Source organism: Trachemys scripta, chromosome 2 (genome assembly GCF_013100865.1).
Source record: "Trachemys scripta elegans isolate TJP31775 chromosome 2, CAS_Tse_1.0, whole genome shotgun sequence".
NCBI lineage: Eukaryota > Metazoa > Chordata > Testudines > Emydidae > Trachemys > Trachemys scripta.
In genome coordinates this window covers 278,984,724-279,011,217 of record NC_048299.1, presented here as the reverse complement: position 1 = coordinate 279,011,217, position 26,494 = coordinate 278,984,724, and the positions used below count along the sequence as shown (strand labels likewise).

Below are 26,494 nucleotides of genomic sequence, written 5' to 3'. Positions count from 1 at the left end.
GGTCCCTGGGACTCTGGGCAACTTGCCAATGCACCCCCTGAGCAAAGTTTAGGGACCCCAGGATGCAGCCATGTTCAGCTTTTCCAAGATTCTGTGGGGTGGCCATAAAGCCCCCCCATATTCACCACACTGCCCAGTTGCACTGCCCCTCTTCCCCTGTACCCTGGTGCCCTGCCATGCTCATGGCAATGCTCCCCGATGCCCTCCGTGGGATTCCCCTGCCCCCCAGCACTCACGGCAGTGCCCATCTTCTCCAGCGTCTCCTCGTTGATGGGGTAGCGGAGTTTCATCTTGCGGTAGAGCGGGTGCTTCTCGTAGTAGCTCACCAGATCCACCAGGCTCTCGAACTCGGCGGAGCTGCCCAGCATGAAGAGCCGGCCCTCCTGCTGGATCCGGCAGTGCTTGATCTTGCCCTCCGCTCTGTTACCAACACAGCCCAAAGGGCACATGAGGAGGGGCTGGGTGGGGAGGTGGGAGGTGCTGTCTGTTTTTACAAACGGCAGAGGGGAATCATTTCACCCACCCTGAAATGCAGCCACCTCTGGGGTGGACGGCAGCAATTGGGGAACAGCGCACAGCAGCACTGCACAGCAGTTCAGGAAAGGAACGAAGACGATCCCCGTGTCCAAGTGGCGTATCGTGGGCGGTTTCACCCCAGTGCACTGGGGTAACATCCTGACTCACAGTAAGTTCCATGGGGGTATCTAATGGCTAGAGCAAGAGCTTACTTTTCCATGCAATCTACAAGATGGCACGACTGCCTCCTCGCAGCACGTGGTGTCATCGCTCAGTACTGAGCGGCAGCCCCAGCATGGCAGCGAGTTACCCACAGCACACCGGGTATGCCTACCCGTGGCTGGCCTGTGCCAGCTGACTCGGGCGGGCGGTGCTGATTACTTGCAGCATAGATGTTCGGGCTTGGGTTGGCGCCCGGTGAGGTGGGAGGGTCCCAGAACGTCTACATTGCAATTAACAGCCCCTTAGCCTGAGCCCTGCGAGCCCGAGTCAGCTGGCACGGGCCAGCCAGGGATGACTAACTGCAGTGCAGACAAACTCAGCCAGTCCTGAGGGAAGGGAAGAGGACCCCCAGTGACTCATCAGTGCAACTTCCTGCAGCAGCAGCGTTCCTTGAAGGTCCCCGTCCCGGAACCCATCCACCCCAACGGTGCTCAGCTAATGAGACTGGAGAAAATCATGTGCAAGCCCATGGCAGGGCACGGGGGTGGGAGGAGAGATGGCGATGGCTGCCTGCTGTAGCCTTTGACTCCAGCAGGTCACCAGGGAAACAAGTCTGCTGCTTCTCATCTCAGGCCCCCGGGACGGGTTTGGCCAACTGGGCAGCTCGCACTCACCTGAAGGAGATAGCATAGGAGTTGGGCTCGCTGCGTTTGCGCAGCAGGAAGGCTCCATCCCGGGGCACCCTCATCAGCATGTGCTCGGCCTGCAGGCGGGACAGGTTGGCATGGTACCACCTGGGCCAGGAAAGAACACGCAGCGGGATCAATGCATCATCTGACCCTGTGCCACGGCATTGACTCAGCAAATGAGAGAGGGGCCGACGCTTTTCAATCTCCTAGACCAGGGGTGGCCAAGCTGTGGTTCCGGAGCCACATGCGGCTCTTCGGAAGTTAATATGCGGCTCCTTGTACAGACGCCGACTCCGGGGCTGGAGCTACAGGCGCCAACTTTCCAATGTGCCAGGAGGGGGTGCTCACTGCTCAACCCATGGCTCTGCCACAGGCCCTGCCCCCACTCCACCCCTTCCCGCCCCCTCCCCTGAGCCTGCCGTGCCCTCGCTCCTCTCCCTCCCCCCAGAGCCTCCTGCACGCCACGAAACAGCTGATCGGGAGGTGCAGGGAGGGAGCAGGAGGCACTGATCGGTGGGGCTGCCGGTGGGCAGGAGGTGCTGGGAGTGTGGTGGGGGGAGCTGACGGGGGGCTGCTGACGTATTACTGTGGCTCTTTGGCAATGTACATTGGTAAATTCTGGCTCCTTCTCAGGCTCAGGTTGGCCACCCCTGACCTAGAATGAGTCCGCATCCAGTGAGCATGGGAATCCAGTTCTGGTTCTCCACCCTCCAGGGGCCCCAGGGACACGTCTGATCTCTTGCCTGTATTAATGTACCGGCTGAGTGTCTAGGTGTGAGACCTGCTCTCCTGTGTGTATCTATTGCACTAGGAATCAGGTCTGCTCAAACGTGCGGATGCACGCCCATGGATCTGTGGACTCCCCATGCTGCCCGTGTGCTGTTCTGCCGGCGATCACAGTCTGGGCTATATGTGGCCTGAGATTATTTACACATGAAACCCCCATTCCCCATTGTCCCCAGGGAACAAGCAGGCTGAGGGAACACCTGGCTCTCTGGGGCCTGCGGGGGGTCGCTTTCTTTACAAAAAAATGGCCACTGCTGGGGCTATAGGCCACAATCTCCCCCCATTCAGGCTCCTGCCCCAGAGCTCGATGTGGTGCCTCACTGACACCCCATAACAGAACAGTTCCACTGCGACAGCGCCTCAGCCAAAGAGGACATGCAGCCCCAGTGACACCGCATCTCCGGCAGGGGGTGCCGGATCCGGGCCGGATGGTTCAGCAGAGGGTGCTCGCTGGAGAGGCGGGGAGAGAAGCGAGGCAAAGAGGAGAGAGGTGCTGTATGGAGATGACCGAGGACTGGAAGGCCAGGGAGAGGCGAGTGGAACAAAGGGGAGAGGGGAAAGGGAGGAGAGGTGACACACTCACTCTTTGCTCTCATGGGCGTTGGGCTGCGGCACGGGGTCTGTGAGCCTCATCTCAAACTCGTTGCACCGCAGTGGCACCTCGCGGTAGTGGCAGATCAGGCTGTAGAGGCTGTCGAACACCAGGTTGTCCGTCAAGTAGAACTTGGTGGTGCCGGCTTCCTGCCGGGAGTGGATGCGGCAGTGCTGAACTCGGCTGGACCTCCTGCAGCGAGGACAAGAAGGGATCGGCAGGGTCAAGCGCAAACCACGTCTCCCTGAGGCTGCCCAAACCGGGCGCACAGTGGATGGGAGGAAAGGTCAACCCTCTGCACCAGTCCTGGTGGGGGGGAGGAGACGACCGGACAGCAAAGAACATCCCGAGTCACAATGCGGGGTTTGGATCGAGACTCCCAGCATTCGGGGGTTGGATCTGGGCTTCAGTTCGGCCCGGTACAGAGACAGCAGCCAGCCAGCCGGGTGTAGGGTGACCAGACTTCAAGTGTGAAAAATCGGGACGGGGGGTGGGGGGTAATAGGCGCCTATAAGAGAAAAAGCCCCAAATTTCGGGACTGTCCTTATAAAATAGGGACATCTGGTCACCCTAGCCGGGGATCCATACAGGGATGTTGGCTTAGACAGAATGACCATGTTGCCCCCTAGTGGATGGTGTCCGCAACTATCCCAGCTGGCCGCTCACAGCTAATGGTGCTATTTTCAATCCAACAGCGGCGGGGGCGTGTGGTTTGGCTGTTCGCTCCTGGCTGATGCATGTGGGAGCTGCAGGTATATGGCTGTGGTCCTTTACATTGGCTCAGGGCTTTGGGTCAGGCCCATCTCCCCCTCACTGGGGCTTTCCCACATGGAATCTATAAAGGCCAGACCTCTAGGTCCTAACTCAGGCAAAAGCCTCTCTGAAGTCAGTGGGAGTGCGGTCTGTGATCCTGAGCTGCACTGGGAGGCCATCACTGCGCCCCGAGACGCACCGATCATCAGCCATCGCGGTGCTGGGGAATGATGTTGCCGCATAACTGGGATAGCAGCAGGGCAAGTGTCCCTCCCTGACCCCACCCTGACAGGCCGCCTCTGGGGAGCCCAGTCTCCGGGATCTATTCAGGTCTCAGCCTCGCTGCTTGGCTGCCAAGGAGGGAGAGGATCAACGCCCCTTCTGGTGGCTCCCGAGACTAATCCAGTAGGGACCGGACTGAGGCCCACCAGCTTGTTTCACAGAGATGGCTGCTGTCATCAGATGGTAGCAGCTTTCTACCACTACCACCTCGGACTGGAGGGAAACTGAGTCCCTGATGTGAGGGGATCACTGGTGCTGGAGGCAGCGGGGATCTTGTGCCCCGGTATGGAGGTCGCTGCAGGAGGCTCGTACCAGAAGGAGAGGGTGTAGTCTCCCACAAAGGTCTCGCTCTCCCGCACCAGGAAGGTGCCGTCCTTCCCACCCGTCTCGGTGCAGTACTCGTGCAGCAGCTTCTCGGCGATCTGGCGCCCGTCACGGCCCCCGCCCAGCTTCCCGTGAAACCACTTCTCGCTGAAGTGCAGCTCGTTGTTGTTAAACTCCTGGAGAGGCGCAGAGCCCGAGGACGAGACGGGCGGGGCAGGGAGAGACCAGAGAAATCCAGGGAAGAGAGAGAGAAGGAAAGAGAGACAGTGGGTTTGGTGTCATGTCCTTAATCACTTTAGCCACCTCTGGGGTGGAGCACAGCAGCAGTCTAACAGCGCCCAACAATGCTGCCCAACAGTTTAGGGCAGGTAGTGAAGGTTCTCATGTCCCACTGAACCTGCCTGGGGATCTAGTCGGCAAAAGTTAATAGCCCCAACTGGAGTCTGAGCAGGACCCTGAGGTTAATACCCTGCCTTGTGAAAAGTGAAGTGGGATATTTAATGGCCAGGAGTGGTCAGGACCTTGGTTCTGCATCTCTTACAAAAACACACATCTGTGCCCCTAACACCATTGGGTTAGCACTCTCGGTGAAGGGCACCCCTCTGGTGGGTAACTAATACTAGCACCTGGACTTTTCTTAACCAGGTCCTCTCCAAGCATTGACCTGCTGTAACCCTCGTGAGCTGGGGCAGAAGCACAACCCAAAGGGGTACATGCAGCTGCAGGTACTTGGGTGGCTCTGTAGGTGAATCCTGAAGGTCCCTGAAGCACTGTCTTCCCCCCCAGTCCACACCTTTTCTCCCCACAAACACACCTCTTTTTGTTCCACCTCTTCCTCATCCTCGTTGGACTGGTAGCGGGACGTCTCCTCGGAGTAATAGATCTTGTTGCTTGTTAGCACAAAGTAATGTGGGCTCCAGGTCTGCCAAGGAAAAAAGAGCATCAGAACCAGGCAGCAAGGAAGCCGGGGAGTGGGTACAGGGCAGGGAGGTGGCCAAGGATGTCAGCACCTGCCAGAGATCACAGTTGCTTGCATTGCAGGTGTGTGCACACTGCCAGAACGTGTGTTATGTTTCCATTCCAGTGAGTAGTCCACTAGAGGATACAAGCCTATTACTGCTAATGGGTAATGGAGTCACTCCTTTAGCTTACATGGTGGAGGTCTGTGATGAAGGTCCAGGGTTCAAGCCCTTCTAATGACCCAGGGAGGGGATGGGACTGTGACACCTCCTTCCCCACTGCTGGAATCCAAGCATTGGTATTCCAGCCTGCACCGTGAGGCCCAGTTCCTGGTTCCAAGTGCAGTCTAGAGACCAGGGGCGGGCAAACTTTTTGGCCTGAGGGCCACATCAGGTTTCAGAAATTGTATGGAGGGCCGGTTAGGGGAGGCTATGTCTCCCCAAACAGCCAGGTGTGGCCCGGTCCCCACCTCCTATCCGACCTCCCCGCTTCTTGCCCCCTGACAGCCCCCCCGGGACTCCTGCCCCATCCAACTCCCCTGTCCCCTGAAGGCCCCCCCGGGACTCCTGCCCCATCCAACCACCCTGTCCCCCGTCGGCCCCCCCGGTACTCCTGCCCCATCCACCACCCCCTGCTCCCTGTCCCCTGATCACCCCCGGATTCCCCATCCCTGACTGCCCCCTGCCACTCCATCCAACCTCCCCTCTCTTTCCTGACTGCCCCCCGGGACCCCTGCCCCATCCAACTCCCCGTTCCCCGCCCTCTGACCGCCCCGATCCCTATCCACATCCCTGCCTCCTGACCACCACCCCGAACTCCCCTGCCCTCTATCCACCGCCCGCTCCCTGCCCTCTTACCGCGCAGCACAGAGCACCGGTGGCTGGCGGTACTACAGCTGCACCGTTCAGAGCACCGAGTCAGGCCGCGGCTCTGCAGCTGCGCTGCCCGGCCACCCAGAGCATTGCGTCCGCGGCGCGCTGAGGCTGCGGGGGTGGGGGAACAGCAGGGGAGGGGCCCGGGGCGAGCCTCCCAGGCCAGGAGCACAGGGGCTGGGCAGGAGGGTCCCGCGGGCCGTAGTTTGCCCACCTCTGCTATAGACCGTTCCCTCTCCCACATGCTTGGCTGTTAGTTCTGGAAAGGGAGACCGAAGCCTGGGCGAGGCTCTTACATGGTCAATGGGGTCCTCAAGATACAGGATGCCATTCTTGATGGAGTTGCTGATGTCATTCTCCGAGTAACTGGCCGTGGAGACTTCTTCATAAAGGTTCCCTTCCACCAGCTTCTTGTGCTAGGGAGCAGGAGAGCAAACCAGAGAGAGGAGAACTCACACCGTTAGACTGACCCTTGACCTGTGCTACCAGCACCTGAGCCTATGTTTACAACTGGTTTCACTTCCTGGTTCTCCTGGCCCAATGATGCTGCTGTTTGGGTTCACGGTACCACGGGCAAAGGAGTCCGTTCTGGGAGCAAAAATGACTTAAATGACTGTGAGTGGCCAGGACTGGTGTTTAGGTTTCATCTGGGAGGGAGATTCCCATGCATCTTTGTACTTTAGAGCTGGAGGTGGAGAAAGCTCACCCCAGTATGTTCCTGTAACCCCCAAACTATAGGGCTCTCCCACTAGCTACCCTTTCCTCTCCCAGTGCAAGGCTGGTGTGTACAGTTCTTCACCGCCCCCTCTGGACAGTATCAGAGAAGGACTGCGGGAAAGGGAAGAGGACAGGCCCTAAGTGCTACACCTTGATGAGGATTTTCTTCTTGAGCTGGGTGGGGGAAGGCAACTCATCGGCGTTGATGTCCACTGGCTTGGTGAGCAGCATGTCCCCAAAGACCTTCTTGAAGTGGGAGGCCATGTTCCTCTGCTGGACGATGCTGCAGTGGTCCTCGATGGAGAGGATGATGGGGAACCTGGTGCGCGGGGGAGGAAAGGCCGATCATTCGGAATAGCAACCGAGAAAAGGCTCCAGATCACACGCCTGCTCCTAGTGTAGCCAGGGGCAAAACTAATGAAGGTAGGGCCCCAAAGGGGATAACAGGAACTCAGAGATCCATGGGACAATCTGGTGGAGACCTTGGTGTAGGGAAAGATGGATTAGGGCAGAACTCTCGAAGCTGGGGAACACTCTCAGTAAATCAGGGTGTGACACTCAACCTGGGAGTGCTCTGCAGGGAATGTATCCACGCCTTGGAATGGACAGTGCGGCAGGGAACACGCCCAGACCCAGCAATAGGTTCTCACAATAAATACAGAACCAGTGAGTGCTGACCAGGATAAACAGGGACTATCTGGCTGCCACACATGGTTAAACAGGTTTCACCCTGGTCTTTAATAGTTACAGACTGGCTTAAGCCCTGAAGCAGGAGGTTTCCACAATCATTGTTACCATTAACTATGAGAACTCTGGATATTCTTGTTATCCAAAGAAATATCTAATCCCTTTTTTAATCCTGCTAAATTCGAGGCCTCAATGGCTTCCTGTGGCCATGAGTTCCACAGTCTCTTTACATGTGACAAGCTCCAGGCCCTTTAGCAGTCCCTAAGCAGCAAAGGGGTGACAAAGCCCCTGTAGTGCAGTGAGGTGGTCCTTACTCAGAGGTCACGAAGGCGTGTTCCTTGATGGTGTGCAGGACATCCAGGAATTTGATTTTGGAGGTGAGTGTGTGTCCGTGGTAGATGATTGGCAGGTCATCTGGACCATCCCAACAGTCCACTAAGGGCAGAGATGGTTGAGTTGTTAACTCCCCCCACGCGCGTGATCATTTATCCCCGTACCCCACACACGTTCCCGAGGGACCATGTCCCAGCTCCCGTCCTTTCTTGCACAGAGTGTAATGGATAGGACCACCTCTAGAGCCCATGGCCACTGCACATGCATCGGTCCCAAGCGTCACTGTGGAGCTGTGCACACTTCATTGTCGTGCCAGTACATGGGCACTTCAGGGGTGGACAAAGGGGTAGAAAACACACTGGCATTCACCTCTAACAGCACATGCTGTTATCTCAGTTAGCAGGGTCAAATGGGACTGAGCTAGTGAAAGAGTCTGTGGGGTTGGATGGGGGTCTGCCTGCCATTGATATGAAGGGACAGCAAGATCGCAAGGGTTCACCAGGTGGACTGAACGATCCTCAGCTGAGGTCCCATTGGGCTGTAGATTCCAAGGCCAGAAGGGACCATTGCGACCATCTGGTATGACCTCCTGCACCACACAGGCCAGAGAACCAGAGAACCTCAACTGGTGATTCCTGCATCTGGTGGATTTTAAACTTCTCCCCAGGTTGCCCCAGAGGACAATGATCCAAGCAGAACATCTCATGTTTCCAGGGCACCGGAAGGATCCCAGTACGATTCACCAAGAATTGCTGTAGCCACATCTGGGGTGAGATGGGGCGGCTGTTTGACACCGATGTGTAAGGCAGAAAAGTGGGGGCAATTTAAAGGAACTACCCATCACCGGATGTGGCCAAGGCACTGGGCTCAGACCCCTACATTTGTCCGAAGTGCCGAGGGAGTTTTGGGGAGTGGTCAGGAACTTGGTTTTAGAGATTCCCCCAAAGGATGCTGACTCCAATGGTAACTTGTGGGGGGAGGGGTGGCATCACCGGTACCATTTCCTGCTGCCCTTTGGCGGTGCCCCACCCAGTCACTGAGCGGCACTCATGCTACTCAGCTTATGCCGTCGGACCAGCTCACAGCCGCTGACAGCAGCCTGGCCCCTGGCAAGGATCCGCTCACTCACGCTCTATGCAGCGGCAGCCCATCCGGAGGCAGCGCGCGTAAGCTTCCAGCGAGGACTCACTGGAGAACTGGTCCCCAGTCAGGTACCTGCAAAGAGAACGAGAGGGCCTCTGAATCACCAGCAGCGCCTGGAGAGGGGCCACACTGCAGGGCCTGGGGGTGGGACCGGGAGACCTGGAGGAAGTGGTGCAGCTGCAAATCATGTGGCTCCCAGTCCACCTCAGGGAGCAACCAATGCAGATGGTGCCTGTCCAGGCAGCCGCCAGCCACAGACGGCGTGCCAGGGGAGCTGCCTGGTTCCTTGCCATGCCTGGTAGCTTAGTGCAGGCAGGGCCTGGAAAGGTCATTGCTGTTTCAGGGGCACCTCGCTCCGAACCCAAGGCCTGGATCCCATCAGATGTCAGTGTCTGCTGTCCCGTGGAACCCCTGCTCCTGCCAGTACCGCCTGGGCTTGGGAGACCCATCGGAGGTCCAAAGCCTCCGGGGCTTGGACCTCCGATGGGACAGGCCCACAGCTGGTGTCAATGGGCAGAGCTCTGTTGAAGCCAATGGAGTTATGCTGGTTTAGACCAGCTGAGATACTGGCCCCTGTTTTCCAGTACCTGCTTACAAGGAAATGTCCAGGAATCCCATGTCCTAGATGGACAGAGAAGTGGGGCAATCCCTGCAGAACTCCCGGGGGAGGCTAAAGGGAAATCCCCCCTCCCCCTGGTCACTATTGCATCGCAGGCCAGAGCCCTTCTGGAGCTCAACCACCAGACTAGTGGCTCCCCAAGTCTGCAGAATGACGGGTGGGAGGCACCCGTTCAGCTCAGAATCAAACAGGTTGTGCTGCTTTATCTTCGCCCCACCATGCTGGGGGCCCTTCGTCAGTGGGCTGACGCCAAGCTCTTACGTATTGTGGGAGGAGGAGATCCAGTAGTGGGACAGCGGGTAGTTCATCTCCTCTGGGACCACTCGCTCGTACTTGGCGTCCATGACCATGTTTTCCCTGGAGAACAGGTACGTCAGAAACTGAGGACAGAAAGAAAGCTGGTTAGAGCAACACGAAGGAGGGTCAGGCTCCAGGACACCATGGGTCACCCCAAGCAAAGGGGAGAGATGGGCGTGGGGCCAAAGCACTAACAGGAATGGGGAAAGGGAGAGAAGTGGGTGGAGAAGACCTGCCAGCAGCAGAGGACGAGCTGAGGAACACAGTCCAGTGACTGCAGCTAGAGATGGGCTTCAGACACAGAGTTTGGAATGTGGACTTTTCCAAAATGTGAGAGGGAGGGGTTCACTCTTTCAATACAACTGGCCTGCCTAAATACATGTAGTGCAATCACCTTCACACAGTCACCTGATGGAGGTGGATTTGGGGGCCAATAATAAATCTGTAGCTGTGCCCCTTAAACAAGGATAATTAAAACCTCATGCTTCAGGGCACAAGGAGATCACCCGGAAGGGTCAGGAAGGAATATCAATCCCCAAATGTGCAGCACTGTCCACTAGCCAGATGGGTGGTTTATTGCGTCCTTTTAAGCCTCAAGCATTGGTCATCGATGGAGGCTGGGATAGCAATCTATAAGCCCCTTTGGTCTGATCTGGCATGGCCCATCCTAACCTCCAGTCTGAAGTGTACATTGTTATACATACAGCTACATCCGTGTGCACCAATTCAACAAATCCTAACTAATCTAGAGACTTTATCTGCCTCACGTGGGAGTCTGAGCTCCGCTGGGGGGCGCTGGAGTTGCTAAGGGGATGGCTGATGCAGGAGGATGGGCTGGGATCCAGGGTACATATTCCCCTACCTCATCCAGCTGGAAGAAGGGTTCTGTCATGTCACTGAAGGGGTCCCTGAGGTAGCCACACATGTACTCCCGCACCTTGCCGATGTCACTGGCCCAGGGCTCCTAGGGCAGAGAGCGCAGAGGGCAGTGTTAGGGGAAGAACTGCACTGAAGGTTTGGAGGTGAAACCAGGATGGGAATCTCAGATCTGCAAGCTCAAGAGCCTTCAGACAGATGGAAGGTGACTGGACTCAGGGCCGAGGAGACTCACGACCTCTAGCTATGCACAGGGCAGGTGCAGCCCATACTCCCACCCCGCCACCACCACTGTGCCTCCACCCGCATCTGCAGGGAATAGAGAGGAGTCCAGTGCCGATGGCCTGATTGTAATTATTCTCTTCACTAGATTTCAGAACCAGGCAAACCTTGATCACGATTTGCTCCTTTTTCCTAACACGTTCTCATCTGAATTTCCTGTTGGAGATTTACAGATTCCAAGGCCAGGTCTGCCCTTCCCTGTAACAAAGGTCACCGAATCTCCTCCAGACCTGCATCCAACCCGTCACTTCTGGACGGGCTGGAACAGCTCTTCTAGAATGACCTGCGGCCTGGAGTTCCAGACTCCAAGTCGCAGAGTCGCCGAATGTAAAGGCAGAGGGGACCACCCGATCATCCAGGCTGACCTGACCTGTGATGGATTCTCCATCGCAGCGCAGCGTGAGCTGTTCTGATGGTTAATCACCCTGGCTGTTCAAAACAGGCACCTTCTTTCTGGTCTGAGTTTGTCAGGCTTCAGCTTCCCCCACCCATCATAGCTTTCTCTCTGTCCACAGCTGGAGCATGGGCAGTGGCACACACTGCCCTTCCCGGGAGACCACCATGGCCCCTTCATCCCATGGCCTCTCTGCTGAGACTGCCAACAGAGGATGCCAGCTTCCGTGGCATTGGGTCTCATGGTCTATCGGGAAGAGGAGAGAGATCCACCAGTTGGACAGCCATTGGATGAGCATGACTTAAGGTTACTAGCAGCCTGGGCTGGCTTTGAGGTAGCCAGACGCTCTCTGGTTTCAGAACAGCGGCAGTCATGAGAATTTCTGCTATCATCCAATGCATGCCAAGCGGTGGCCTGGCAGAAGGGCTCGCTGTCCCTCAGGTACGACGTGCGCCTTAGCGGATACCTTCTGGTCGTGCTGCAGGAACTTCTGGAAGTCGTACAGTGTAATCTGGCACAGCTCCGCCCGGTCAACGTTCCTGGGGAGAGGCAGGGAGCCGGTCAATGGGAGTGTGTGCAAGCCGGATATGCCAGTCTCCCCCCACGAAACGAGTCAGGCACTGGGTGTGTCTCCCCCATACAGATACCTAGTCCCCTTAGTCCCCACACTATTCCAGCTCTTCCCCCCCCATCCTCACAGCTTTTCCGATCAACCTGACTTGCACCCGTCCGCCCCTATGACTCCAGCCTAGGGCTCCCTTGACCCAGATCTGCTGATGCCCCTCAATTCCGACCTGCAGCCCCCTGCTACCCCAGCCCTGGGCTCCCCCCAGCCACAGCTCTGCCACTGCCCCTCAGTTCTAACCTGCAGCCCCCCCTGCTACCCCAGCCCTGGGCTCCCCATACACAGTGGTGGTGATGCACCTGAGTCCTGACCCGCAGCTTCCTCCCCAGACGCTGATCTCAGTGACACAGTATTAACCCAAGCACCCCAGTCATTGCCCTGGAGTCATTCCGGGTTTAATTACTGCGTCTGAGAGTAGAGTCCTGCCCATTCTCTGGGGATCTAATAGGGTAAGAGTCATGTACCAGCCCATTGTGTCCCCGGGCTTAGCTTCACTGTCACCATCTCTGGGAGCAGGGACAAGCCGAGAGTGGGTGCTCAGCCTTGTCGCCCTAGGGGTTGGTGCCCAGTGGTCCCCTCTGTGTGCTGCGGTGGCAGCAGACAGGGTTGAACTTGTGAAGAGACCTCTTGGCTCTGAGTCTTGTTCTCTCACACACACAGTGAGCCAGGCTGACTGGCAGGCCGGTGCCCCACCCAGGGCTGGGGCTGGATCTGACAAGGGGGGATCTTTGGTACTCACCGCAAGGGGAAGGAGAGCTCCAGCTGCTCGATGATCTGGAATGCAAACGGGGGACAGGGGCAGGTTAGCCAGTGGAGAAGGTGCCACCTGCAGGCTGGATGGGGACTGGAGGAGGAGGCCCAGGGGGGGACTTGGAAAGCATCAGGCACAAGGCATCTCAGGGCCTGTGGCAGGAATCTGAGCTGCCCCTCACTGATTCACTCTAGATGGTCTTCCCAATCTCCCGTCCCTACAACAAAGTCCCCACTCAGCCATTTCTCGAGGGCTATCTCCTGTGGCATGCCAAGTACATTTAGGGTGCTGGAGAAACGTCCATTAATAGTGACGGGCAGCACCATGACCCCACTCTGGCCTTCCTTACCCATCCCCGGGTCTGGGCCCAGCCACAGGGTCACCCCAGGCCGGGCAGAGTCACCAGAGGGCTGCAACTTCTTACCGATTTCTGAGCATCAAACATTAGATTTTTGTAGAAGTGAGTGAAGTGGGTGAAGGCCATGTCGCTCCTGGCTTCCACTTCCTGTCGGGAGGAAGGAGAGAGACAGAACCTGGTGAGAATGGAACGGGAGGGAGCAGACCTCCCAGAGCTGAAGGATCTAGGGAGACTTCAAGCCCCTGGTGCAGAAGATGGGGAAAAAAGGCCCCTGTCTGAAAGCATTGGCTCCAGTGGGATTCCCATGCTGTACTGCTCCAGCTGGGGGCGTCTTGAGTCAAGCTCATGGGCCATGTGGCGCCCAGGGAGATCTACAATGTGGCCTGCAGCCACCGTCGGGCTGTCCATGGGGATTACAGGTCCCAGTTTGCAGTGCTACATTCTGAGCCAATATTGTAATCCCGTCTCATGTCTAGAGATGGGCTGGCCGGATTAGTTGGAGGGGAGGTTGGAATCTCAATCCAGATTTTGTGCTTTGGGTCCCTCTCTCCTTACATGCTATGCATGGCGAGTGGCACAGAGAGAGGAATATTAGGGCTTTGGATGGGGAATGAGCAGCAAATGTGATTGGCCAGCTCTAGGAATGGACAACAATCCTGTGTTTCCCTGTAAATGTCCCTTAGTAACAGGGAGCATAGGAGGAAGGTACAGATAATCCAGCACAGGCCAGGAGCAGAGGGGCTTCCAGAGAGACCACTTGCCCAGGAGGCACCAGCTGCTCGTTAATGTTCATTGACTGCAGACACCCCTCAAACACATAGCAAAGGAAAGGGAACAGAAGAGAACATAAGAATGGCCATACTGGGTCAGACCAAAGGTCCATCTAGCCCAGTACCCTGTCTTCTGACAATGGCCAATGCCAGCTGCCAATGAACAGACCAGGTAATCATCAAGTGATCCATCTCAACACCAATTCCCAGCTTCTGGCAAACAGAGACTTGGGAATGGGCAGGAGATAACCCTTACAGGAAAAGCCAATGGGACTGAATGGAGCAGGAGACCCTTTCTCTTGGCTTCATTGACCCATCCTATAGAATTCTATAGCTGGGAGAAGTCCGTGTTCAATTCTATAGGGCAGCTCAACACCTCCCTCCCCACAGGAAGGGTCGATTCTATAGGACTTCAGAGTCATCACTGTAGAACCTGGTTGGTTCTACAAATCTCTACTGGCTTCCCCCCATCCCATTCTATAGGCCTTGTCCATAAAGGATGGGTCAGAAAAGGAGAGATAAAGGGAGGGAGGAGGAGACCGTGGGAGTGTTCTTACCACTAGCTTGTCCCGCAGGAATCTCATGTTGGGTACCCGGTAGTTCACCTGGGGCAGCATGGCCTTCAGATCCTTCACCGTGATACTGCAAGACACACAAAGCAGGAATCAGGCCTCAGAGTGGGACATGCGGGAGCCCTGCTTCTCATGCAGGCTCAGGGCCTCAGCTGGCCCCATGGGCTAGGGGCCTTGAGCAATTTCACTCCCGCCCTTCTCCCACATGAATCTTCAGGAAAGAAGAGGGGTCAAGAGCTGCAGGCACTCCAGCCCCGATGGCTCCAGAGCTGCCAGGCACTCGCTGGAGCCCCATACGTGGTTCATTCAACCTGTGTCTCGCCCGGGGAACTGAACTCTCAGTTCACTGAACAGTTAAGACAGGGGCTGGCCTCCAGACTGAGATCGCACGCAGGAGGTTCCGAAATCAAATCACTTCTGTCTGTGCAACTCCCTAGTGTGGACACACTGAAATTGTGTGGTTTGCCTGGCTGCAGCCCATGTCACTTTGCCTGGCTGGTACGGAACAGGGTTTGTTACTGAGCTAGCTGAATGCGTGCAGAGCAGATATTTCGTTCGTTTATTCCAAATAAACAAAGGTGAGACACTGTAAGAGGTGAAGTTCTAGGCACTGGAAACACCCAGGTCAGACAGACTGGTCTGAGCAAACCTAGGGATCTCCCATAGCTCATTTTAAAATCTGAGTTACTTAATCTCCTCCTACGAAGGCGGGACTAAGAGGTATTTGTACTAGAATGACACCATCTACTGGGAATGGAGAGAAGAGCAGTTCAGAAACCTGAGAACTAAGACTCAAACCGGGAAAGCAGGTCTGGCGGACAGACCAGTTGGGAAGATATTCAATCCCTCTGTCTGATTTTGGGCCGCACAGTTATTTTGCATAGTCCTCTTAAAAATACCAGCAGCCAGAGGGGTCCTTGCTGCGTACTTGCTGTGAGGGCTGTAGCCATAGAATCATAGAATATCAGTGTTGGAAGGGACCTCAGGAGGTCATCTAGTCCAACCCCCTGCTCAAAGCAGGACCAACCCCAACTAAATCATCCCAGCCAGGGCTTTGTCAAGCCTGACCTTAAAAACCTCTAAGGAAGGAGATTCGACCTCTCTAGGTAACCCATTCCAGTGCTTTAACACCCTCCTAGTGAAATCGTTTTTCCTAATATACAACCTAGACCTCTCCCACTGCAACTTGAGACCATTGCTCCTTGTTCTGTCATCTACCACCACTGAGAACAGCCGAGCTCCATCCTCTTTGGAACCCCCCTTCAGGTAGTTGAAGGCTGCTATCAAATCCCCCCCTCACTCTTCTCTTCTGCAGACTAAATAAGCCCAGTTCCCTCAGCCTCTCCTCATAAGTCATGTGCCCCAGCCCCTTAATCATTTTCGTTGCCCTCCACTGGACTATCTCCAATTTATCCACATCCTTCCGTAGTGGGGGGACCAAAACTGGGCGCAATACAGATGTGACCTCACCAGTGCCGAAGAGAAGGGAATAATCACTTCCCTTAATCTGCTGGCAATACTCCTACTAATACAGCCCAATATGCCGTTGGCCTTCTTGGCAACATATCCAGCTTCTCATCCACTGTAATCCCCAGGTCCTTTTCTGCAGAACTGCTGCTTAGCCAGTCGGTCCCCAGCCTGTAGCAGTGCATGTTTCTTCAGTCCTAAGTGCAGGACTCAGCACTTGTTCTTGTTGAACCTAATCAGATTTCTTTTGTCCCAATCCTCCACTTTGTCTAGGTCACTCTGGACCTTACCCCTACGCTCCAGCGTATCTACCTCTCCCCACAGCTTAGTGTCATCTGCGAACTTGCTAAGGGTGCAATCTATCCCATTGACCAGATCATTAATAAAGAAGTTAAACAAAACTGGCCCCAGGACCGACCACTGGGACACTCCGCTTGATACCAGCTGCCAACTAGACATCAAGCCATTGATCACTACCCATTGAGCCCGATGATCTAGCCAGCTTTCTATCCACCTTATAGTCCATTCATCCAATCCATACTTATTTTACTTGCTAGCAAGAATACTGTGGGAGACCATATCAAAAGCTTTGCTAAAGTTAAGATATATCATGTCCACCACTTTCCCATATCCACAGAGCCAGTTATCTCATCATAGAAGGCAATCAGGTTGGTCAGGCATGACTTGCCCTTGGTGAATCCATGTTGACTGTTCCTCATCGCCTTCCTCTCCTCCAAGTGCTTCAAAATGGATTCCTTGAGGACCTGCTCCATGATTTTTCCAGGGACTGAGGTGAGGCTGACTGGTCTGTTGTTCCCATGATTCTCCTTCTTCCCTTTTTTAAAGCTGGGCACTATATTTGCCTTTTTCCAATTGTCCGGGACCTCCTCCGATCGCCACGAGTTTTCAAAGATAATGGCCAATGGTTCTGAAATTACATCAGCCAACTCCCTCAGCACCCTTGGATGCAGCGCATCCGGCCCCATGGATTTGTGTATGTCCAGCGTTTCTAAATAGCCCTTAACCTGTTCTTTCACCACTGAGGGCTGCTCACCTCCTCGCGATACTGTGCTGCCCAGCCAGCTCTCCTGGACTCCTTTCCCCCTCATATTAGCCTCCCAGGGGATCCTGCCCATCAGTTCCCTGAAGGAGTCAAAGTCTGCTTTTCTGAAGTGCAGGGTTCGTATTCTACTGCTCTCCTTTCTTCCTTTTCTCAGGATCCGGAACTCGACCATCTCATGGTCACTGCTGCCCAGATTGCCACCCACTTCTACTTCCCCAACCAATTCTTCCCTGATTGTGAGCAGCAGGTCATGAGGAGCACGGCCCCTAGTTGTTTCCTCCAGCACTTGCATCAGGAGGTTGTCCCCAACACTCTCCAAAAACTTCCTGTATTGTCTGTGCACTGCTGTATTGCTCTCCCAGCAGATGTCAGGGTGATTGAAGTCCCACATGAGAACCAGGGCCTGTGATCTGGAAACTTCTGTTAGTTGTCCGAAGAGAGCCTCGTCCACCTCATCCTCCTGGTCTGGTGGTCTATAGCAGTTGCCCACCACGATATCAGGCCATGAGAGAGCCCTTCTCTGAAAGACTAACCTGTGTGTGACTTCAGCAAAAGAACCCCAAGTCAGCAAACCTTTAGAGATGGTGGGGCCAGATCCCCAGCCGGTGTAAATCAAGGCGGCTCCACTGACTTCATACAGTCCCACCCACTCATGGTTACGTGTGCCGGTGTGTATTTGTCTGCAGAACAAGAAGGGGAAGTGGGCCCCGTCCAGTCCTTCCAATCCCAGACCTTGCTGGGGATTCGGCTTGGAAGGGGCGTGTGCAGAATCTAGCATGCTGTTGTGTTTGTTCTTCACTGGCATTCGGTTGTGCCTCTGGGGGCTAGTTATGGGCTGAATGATTGCAAGAGATGATGTTTATGCCTGATTCCCATCCCTAAATGCTGGAAATCCAGTGAACAGACCAGGCCCTGGGTTAATCTGGCCCAGTAAACAGCTCCTCGGGGCGTTAAACTCACTAAATATCATCATCATCAACACTCGGGCAGCCACCAACTACTTGGGTTTCAGCAGAACCCAAATGCACAACCCTAGGGTTTGACTTGAATCTACAGTTACCCAAATCAGACAGCAGGTGGCAGCATGTTCGATTCCACTCCTGCTCCCCCCTCTCCCCCACCCCTCACTCCTCCCCACCCCCCGTCCGCACTTGCTAACCTAGTCTACAGCTGCTCAGTGTGTTCTCTGGGATTTGAGGGTGTAGTTTAGTAGCACATGCTCTAATCTACACCAGAAAGGGTTTGCTGGTACAGCTACACTGGCAAACCCTCCTAGTGCAGACGCAACTTATAACAGCAAAAGACTTCTTCCCCCAGTAGAGACTATCCCAGATCCCTGAACAAAATAACCTGTCCCAGCAAAGGGACTCTTTTTTGGTGGGCATAATTGTGTCTACACTGGGGCTGTTGCTGCTGCCGCTGTGGCAGTTAGGGGTGTGATTTTTTCACACTTCTCACCAACAGAGCTAGGCCAGCCAAACTTTTCCAAGTAGACCGGGCCTGAGACGCCAAGAACCACGTCACTTGATTCCGTGCTGGATGGGCCATAAGCCGTGACTTGGAGCGGCCCCTGAAAGGGCTGGGTACTGGTATGTGGCACCAGCGATGGGAAGGCAGGCAGGAAAAGCTCAGACGAGTTGCAGAGATGTGGGTCGTGAACCTGAGAGGTGCCGAGTGCTGTCCCCGCACGGGTACTCTGATTGGAGGTGCGGGTGCTCAGAGAGTTCAGAGACCAATCACTGACCGGGATATGGGTGCTCAGCGCCGCTCAGGATCAGACCGTAAGCATTGCTTTGCTTTGCTTCAGCCGGCCTCACTGAATTTAACATGATCAGCTTCCACTGTCTTCAGCTCCCCGGCCAGGCCCTGCAGCTGCGCCAGAGTGCTGTGCTCGGGAAAGCAACGTCGAGCGGCGTAGGGTGGGGGTAGCGCAGGGGGACTCCTGCTGCGTCTCAGAGACTCAGCCGCGCACCATCCCGGCAGGCCTCCTAGGATCCCTGCCGTGTTATTAATACAGCTCTCATCTGGCACTTTGATCACGCTGTGCAACCCGCAATGGTGTACAAATCCCACCCCGTTGAGCTGGGTTGCTGTGTAAGCCCATCGCTGGAGTACCTGAGTGCTTTGTAGGACAATCCCAGTGGGATAACAAAACATGCCTAATCAAATCATCTCAGTGGGATTCTGCCGAGTGCCTGGTGCAGGGAGGCGGCCCTGGAGACTCCTGCAGGGCCGTCCCTTGGGGATAGTCCAGAAGGCCTTTCTCCCTCGCCGTGCTTCTATTTCGGACTTGAATATAGCACTCAGAGCCCCAGGGAACACACCCATGTTTTTGTAAAGCCGATTGCTCCTTCCACACTAGCCCCACTTCCTGTCCCATCTCCCATCATTTCCTGCCCAGGCCCCCTCCTCTTCCTGGATGGAACCCCTCAGTTCCTGTCCGATGTCCTGTTTACACAGAGCTGGCATGTGGCAGGGCCAAGAGCTCATCCCTCATTAGCTAGCTGGACAGAAAGGGACCAAAATGCTGATTAAACAAAAAGTTTTAAATCCAGTTTTCTTTCCTCCTCCCTGTTCCTCCCCGCCCCCAACTCCCCACAGCTTCTCGAAGAGACACTGTCTCATTTCCATCTTCTCCGTTCAGTCCTGTTTGGCTCCAGATTCCTTGAGAGCCTGTTGCAGTGGGATCCTGGCCTTAGCCGTGGCTCTGACAATGGGATCAAATTTTCCCCCTGCTTAAAGCCACAGTATCTTAGAACCTGAGCCTAACAACCAGCCCTCATCCCACTGCCTTCACATGCTCCAAGCTCCCAGTGGGAGTTGGGAGAGCACAAGGACTGCAGGATCAGGGCTGCCACTGCTTTATCTTCTGAGGCTTTATCTGCCAGCCTGTGGGGACGGGGTGATGGGAAAGGAAGGAGCAGGCACGGCAGGGCTGTGTGGTGGGCAGGGAGTGGCAGAGAGCTGGAAGGCTGGGCAAGGCCTCATTTTCCCAGCCACCACCATGAAAAGTTTGTCTCCTCTCCCCATCCTCGGAACAGCTCAAGCATTTCTCAGCTCCCAAAGGGGGTTTACCAGCCTCAGGCCCTATCAGGCCAGTTCACCACATCCTGTGCAGACAGCCCTCCGGTGGCTGCCACAGGAAGTGTGGCAAAGCTGAGCGAGAGGCAGATAGTCTCTGCAGTGACACCTACTAGGATGAAAACCCCGAGGGTCATCAACCCTCCTCTCGTCCCTGCCTGCCCGCCTCACTCACCTGCCTTCTCTCGTCCTGTCCATCAAGTCAAACTGTTTCCGCAGCCACCTAGCGAGAGGATTGAGAAGAAGTGGATCAGCCTGGAGCCGAGGGGTCCCAGCAGTGACACGGCTAGGAGCGCGGTGCAGTTATCACACATGCTGGGGTGATGGGGTCTGGCCTCTTCCGGAGGAGATTACACCTCAGGCAGGTGTTTCATCCCCTCATCAGCACCCCAGCCAGCTCTGGGGATTACTGGGCACCCCAAAATGGGGACGAAGGAAAACCAAACTAGCGATCCTGTCTGCCCTTCACTTCCCCTGGTCCCACCTCACTCTGCAGTGCCCAGGGATGGCTTGGCTCTCCCGGCCCACCCAGCCCCGCTCTGGAGTGACAGGGCAGAGGGATCTCCAGCCCCCCAGTAGCCCAGCTCCCTGCCCATACCTTTCAACCTGCAGCGGCGTCTGGGCTTTCTGAGTGTCCATCACCAGCCAGTTCAGGCCCGTCATCCACATGTTGACGTCTTCCTCACAGAAGGCTGAGGAGGGAGGAGAGCAGAGTCCAGCAGTGGGAGGAGCGGGGCTAAGGGAAGTTCCCTCTCCGCACTTACATGAGAGATGGGGCTGGGCTGCAGTGGTCTGCTCCGGGGCTGACCTCTCCCCACAGCTCAGGGGTACTGAGATTGAGGGATCTGGCTGCTCCTCTTCTCTAGCTGAGGTTAGACGATGCCCCAAGATGATGCCCCTCTTCGTACAGACAACAGCACCCTTAGCCAACTGGCTAACCCCCACAGGCGCCGACTTTTATTTTTCATGGGGGTGCTCCATCCCGGTGCTGCCCCGGGGCCCCACCCCCGCACCGCCCCCTCCCTGAGGCCCCACCCCTACTCCGCCTCTTCCCACCCCCACTCTGCCCCCTCCCCCAGGTCCCTCGCCCACCGGCCGCTCGCTGCTCTCTGCCCTCCCCCTAGCGTCTCCCAAACAGTTGGGGCTGGGGGGGGTGAGCAGCCATGATTTTTTCCCCGTGGGTGCTTGAGTCCCAGAGCACCCCCAGAGTTGGCGCCTGTGCCAATGGGCCAAATTCACCCTGACACTGGCATTCCATCAGGGATGGCCGTCACTGCGAGTGGCGTCTGGGTGGGGGTGCTGTGCCAGGGAGGAGGGATGCTGGGAGAAAGGACTGCTGGGGGGAGATGGTGACAACCTGACCTGTCTTCTCCCTGCTAAGAGGTTCCATGGCCCTCTTCTCCCAGCTCGTGTGTCCACGTCCTGTTTTCCACCACAGCTGATTCCCACCTGCTCCCTTAAGCCAGGACCTAGCTAGGGTGGGTGGGAAAGTTAGTGAGGCCACCTCATCCATGAAACCCTAACGGCCCTAGAAAGAAGTGGGAGAGGGAAAGAATCGAGATTAGACCCTCCCCGTCTGTCGTCACCCTCCGTCACCCGGTACTGACCAGCAACACTGAGCGTCCGGAGCCTGAAATCCTGTCCATACAGGATGATGAAACACATGGTGGAGTCCAGTTTCCGAGCATCTTCTGGATATCGTTCAAAATCCCGGGAATTCTTCCCTGGGCGGATCTCTTTTATCTCCCGAATGTCAACTAGAGAAGAAAGAGAGGGACATGTGACCCTTTCCCCGAAGCCCGTCCTCATTTTAGAGCCTTGGCTGCTGTCGGGCAGTGTAGTGATTAATAATGACATATTCCGACAGTACCTTTTAGCTGGATTGTGTGCATGAAAATAATTTCAGGCCTCACTGAAATGCAGTCACCTCTGGGGTGGAATACAGCAGTTGCTTAACTGCATGCAGCAGCTTCAGACAGGAAGAATCATGTTTCCGACCAAACGCTTGGGAGGAATTTGGGGAGGCAGAATGCATCCAGTCAAGGATACCGTTTCTACTCTTGTGAAAAGTGCCATGTGATCAGTTATAACCCCAAGCAGCCAGGACTGCAAGCTTATCTGCACAGCGCCCTCTAGCATGTCACTGGGGATTTTGGGTCTATGCCATCTCAGAGGGAAGCCTGTTGTTGCATGACCACTTTCTGCAAGATATAGGTTTTCCGTGTGGGTCAGCTCTGCAAGTAGGTCCGCAGTGGAGCTCTGCAGCATCGCTTATGTATTGTGAGCCTTGGAAGGATTCTGGTTTTACTGGTGATGTTGATTTCCCTGCACACAAACAAACCAACAACAAATCTTTCCACTGATAATAACTGAAATTGACAGCTAGGCAAAGTACGAAAAATGCTGCTTCAGAGTTTGCTTTTAGGGTATTTGCTTGCTATGCTTTGATGTAACGCAGCCAGTTTGTGTGTGAACAATTACACAACTTTAATTTTTTGAATCTCAGTCATGAACTAATTATTGTCTGACCCATCCCGATAATTTCCCCGACTGTGAAATGGTATATCGATACAACTAAAACAATGCTTAAAAACCCTTAATTTTGTGCTGTTGTGAAAAATTAAATTGATAAGCATTTTTTAAATGCTTAAAAATGAACATTATCCATCAAAAGTACATATTAAAAAATCAAATTTGGCCAAGCCTATGTATCGTAAATATGAATGTAAACAAACGAGAGAGCAGAGGGCACAGCCCAGCACTCAGAAGCAACCCTACAATAACAAACCTGGAGTAAATGGTTTCATGTTTGCAACGGGGCTGCAATTCAAAGACGAGAAAGGTATTTTAAAGAGTGCTGGGCAAAGGCCTGGTAACTTTATTTAGGCAAAGCTCTCTCTGAGGGCTGTGGGAGTTTTGCCTGAGTAAAGGCTGAGGGGGAATTTCACCCCTGGGCGGGAGCCTAGTCAAGTCTTGCTTAAGTCCAAACCCCATTAGGGCTGGAGAAGGAGTTAAGCAGTGCCCTGCTGCACGAGGCTGGCTTTCATTCGGCGAGAGGGGACATGTCAGTGTCCTCCAGATGCATATTTTTAACAGCTAAGCCACTGGGTATGACCGGCCTCTCCTTGCATGGTGGGATTCTCAAATGGCGGAAGCCACAAGAATGGAGCTTGCAGATCGACCAGCGTCATTGCTGGTGAAGCTGTGTACCAGGCAGACTTGTCTCAGCCATGGAGTCAAAATGGAGAGAGCCCATGGGTGTGTGACACAGCCCTGCCCATCTCGATATTGCACTCAAAGGGTCCTGTCACTGTGGGGTCTCTGCCAAAGCTAAGCACTAGCTGGTTCTCATGGGTATTGTGGGGTGTTTGTACAGGAAACCATTTTAGAGTCATGTAACATGTAGACCAGAGGTGGGCAAACTATGGCCCATGGGCCACATCCAGCCCGGGGGACCGTCCTGCCCGGCTCCTGAGCCCCCGGCCCCTCTCCCGCAGCCACACCACCGCGCGGGCAGCGCTCTGGGTGGCAGGGTTGCGCGCTCCTGCTGAGCAGAGCGGCAGCATGTCTAGCTCCGGCCGGGTGGCACAGCTGCCAGACATGCTGCTCTGAGCGGCATGGTAAGGGGGCCAGGGCTGGGCCTGGGCCCGGGGGGTTGGATAAGGGGCAGAGGGTCCTGGGAGGCAGTCAGGGGACAAGGAAGGGTTGGATGGGGTGGAGGTTCTGCGGAGGAGGGGGGGGTAGTCAAGGGACAGGGAGCAGGGAGTGGTTGGATAGGCGTGGGGTTCCAGGAGGCCCATCAGAGGGCAGGGGTGTGGATAGGGGTCAGGGAACGGGGGAGTTGGATAGGCGGGGGTGTGGATAGGGGTCGGGGCAGTCAGGGGACAGGGAGCAGGGGAGTTGGATAGGGGGTGGGGTCCCGGGGGCGGTTAGCAGCGGGGGGTCCCGGTAGGGGGCAGTTAGGGGACAAGGAGCAGGGGTGGAGGTGGATGGGTCGGCGATTCTGAGGGGGACAGTCAGGGGGCGGAAAGTGGGGGGGGTTAGATGGGGGGTGGAGGCCAGGGCTGTTTGGGGAGGCACAGCCTTCCCTACCCGGCGCTCCATACAGTTTTGTAACCCCAATGTGGCCCTTGGGCCAAAAAGTTTGCTCACCCCTGATGTAGACTATCATGCTCCAAATCTGCTGGAGGTAAAACATGCCATCCCAGGCGGGATGAGTCTCCGAGCTGAGTCAGTCAACACAGCATAATTGACTAGCCCTGGGTCAGGTCAGGCTGGAGCATTCAGCTGGACTCCGAATAGGGGACTTCAGGGGTGAATCGAAGTTAACAAACGAGACAAAAGTCTGGGGCTGCGTAAGAGGAGAAAGGGTACGAGCTGTTCTCCATTACGGAAGTGGCTCTGCCCGCAGGAAAGGCGGATCCCAGAGCGCTGGACTGGACAAACGCTGCAGGGACTGACCATTGGGTGAGAATCACCTTATCAGACGGGAAAGGAACCGGTTAATAAGTATGGGCTCTAGACTGTTTTAGATTTTTCTTTTATCTGTCATCATATGCTGCCAAATTCTTATCAGGGGCAACAGAAGCTCCCTAAAGGTGGGGGGGCCCCCAGTGTCTGAACCATGGCCCTGCCCCCACGTTGCCCCTTCCCCCCAAGACCCCACCCACACCCCCTGCGGCCCCGTCCCCCGAGGCCCCGCCCCCTGCTGCCCCTTCTCTGATGCCCCTCCCCTGCCGCCCCTTCCCCCAAGGCCCTGCCCCCTGCTGCTCCTTCCCTCCAAGACCCCGCCCTCAAACCACCGCTTCCCCCCAAGACCCCACCCTCCACTCGCTCCTCTCCGCCCTCTCCCCCCTGTTGCTTGCCCTTATGCCTGGTAAAAAGTGGGAGGGCATAGCCCCCTGGTCCCCTGTTCCAGCACCCCGATCCTTTTACTTGCTTTTATTTAAATCTTTATTTCATAGATTCATAGATTCTAGGACTGGAAGGGACCTCGAGAGGTCATCAAGTCCAGTCCCCTGCCCGCATGGCAGGACCAAATACTGTCTATACCATCCCTGATAGACATTTAGCTAACCTGTTCTTAAATATCTCCAGAGATGGAGATTCCACAACCTCCCTAGGCAATTTATTCCAGTGTTTAACCACCCTGACAGTTAGGAACTTTTTCCTAATGTCCAACCTAGACCTCCCTTGCTGCAGTTTAAACCCATTGCTTCTTGTTCTATCCTTAGAGGCTAAGATGAACAAGTTTTCTCCCTCCTCCTTATGACACCCTTTTAAATACCTGAAAACTGCTATTATGTCCCCTCTCAGTCTTCTCTTTTCCAAACTAAACAAACCCAATTCTTTCAGCCTTCCTTCATAGATCATGTTCTCAAGACCTTTAATCATTCTTGTTGTTCTTCTCTGGACCCTCTCCAATTTCTCCACATCTTTTTTAAAATGCGGTGCCCAGAACTGGACACAATACTCCAGCTGAGGCCTAACCAGAGCAGAGTAGAGCGGAAGAATGACTTCTCGTGTCTTGCTCACAACACACCTGTTAATACATCCCAGAATCATGTTTGCTTTTTTTGCAACAGCATCACACTGTTGACTCATATTTAGCTTGTGGTCCACTATAACCCCTAGATCCCTTTCTCCCGTACTCCTTCCTAGACAGTCTCTTCCCATTCTGTATGTGTGAAACTGATTTTTTCTTCCTAAGTGGAGCACTTTGCATTTGTCTTTGTTAAACTTCATCCTGTTTAACTCAGACCATTTCTCCAATTTGTCCAGATCATTTTGAATTATGACCCTGTCCTCCAAAGCAGTTGCAATCCCTCCCAGTTTGGTATCATCTGCAAACTTAATAAGCGTACTTTCTATGCCAATATCTAAGTCGTTGATGAAGATATTGAACAGAGCCAGTCCCAAAACAGACCCCTGCGGTACCCCACTCGTTACGCCTTTCCAGCAGGATTGGGAACCATTAATAACAACTCTCTGAGTACGGTTATCCAGGCAGTTACGCACCCACCTTATAGTAGTCCCATCTAAATTGTATTTGCCTAGTTTATCGATAAGAATATCATGCGAGACCGTATCTCAAGCTCGGGCAAATAAACGTCACTTTGGTTTTACTAGACACGTCTAAGTGCCTTATGCAAAGGAGCGTGTTGAACTGAGGTGACCCCAGTGAACGAGGGGGGTGGGCACTGCTTCCCCAGAGGCAGCGGCTCGTTGGGCAGTGCGGGTGTCCAGAAGCCGCGAGACTGAGCACTCAAGTAACCAAGCGGGGTGTGTAAATTGCTAGGCTGTATTGGGGAAGAGTGGGGCTTGTAATAGCACTTGCCAGCAGCTGGCTCCTTCCTCTGGTGGGCACCGACCGGGGTCCCTCCCGCTGTAAGCAGGTGGTAGCGATTCACCCCGGACATCTTGATTCACCCCCACAAATGTCACAGGCATCTCAGATGGAGGGGAAAGCGAGCTAGTGCTTTACCAACCTCATCAATAGGGAAACAAGAGGAAGGCCGCCCTG

The 26,494-nt window shown here is 55.0% G+C and overlaps 1 protein-coding gene across 2 annotated transcripts in view; it reads right to left on the bottom strand.

The window, feature by feature from the left end:
• LOC117873861 (1-phosphatidylinositol 4,5-bisphosphate phosphodiesterase gamma-1-like) overlaps positions 1–26,494 on the bottom strand; it is a 79,699-nt gene that overhangs the window by 17,749 nt on the left and 35,456 nt on the right. For both annotated transcript variants that reach the window (XM_034763724.1, XM_034763725.1), the window contains 18 exons: positions 21,579–21,728; positions 20,570–20,663; positions 20,147–20,194; positions 14,346–14,430; positions 13,085–13,165; positions 12,649–12,683; positions 11,751–11,823; positions 10,595–10,696; positions 9,697–9,815; positions 8,803–8,888; positions 7,655–7,775; positions 6,804–6,972; positions 6,233–6,352; positions 4,919–5,026; positions 4,093–4,280; positions 2,737–2,937; positions 1,353–1,472; positions 237–420 (listed from right to left, as the gene is read on the bottom strand). In XM_034763724.1, the coding sequence (XP_034619615.1) occupies positions 237–420; positions 1,353–1,472; positions 2,737–2,937; positions 4,093–4,280; positions 4,919–5,026; positions 6,233–6,352; positions 6,804–6,972; positions 7,655–7,775; positions 8,803–8,888; positions 9,697–9,815; positions 10,595–10,696; positions 11,751–11,823; positions 12,649–12,683; positions 13,085–13,165; positions 14,346–14,430; positions 20,147–20,194; positions 20,570–20,663; positions 21,579–21,728 (2,084 nt within the window). The remainder of the gene's footprint in view (positions 1–236; positions 421–1,352; positions 1,473–2,736; positions 2,938–4,092; positions 4,281–4,918; positions 5,027–6,232; positions 6,353–6,803; positions 6,973–7,654; positions 7,776–8,802; positions 8,889–9,696; positions 9,816–10,594; positions 10,697–11,750; positions 11,824–12,648; positions 12,684–13,084; positions 13,166–14,345; positions 14,431–20,146; positions 20,195–20,569; positions 20,664–21,578; positions 21,729–26,494) is intronic.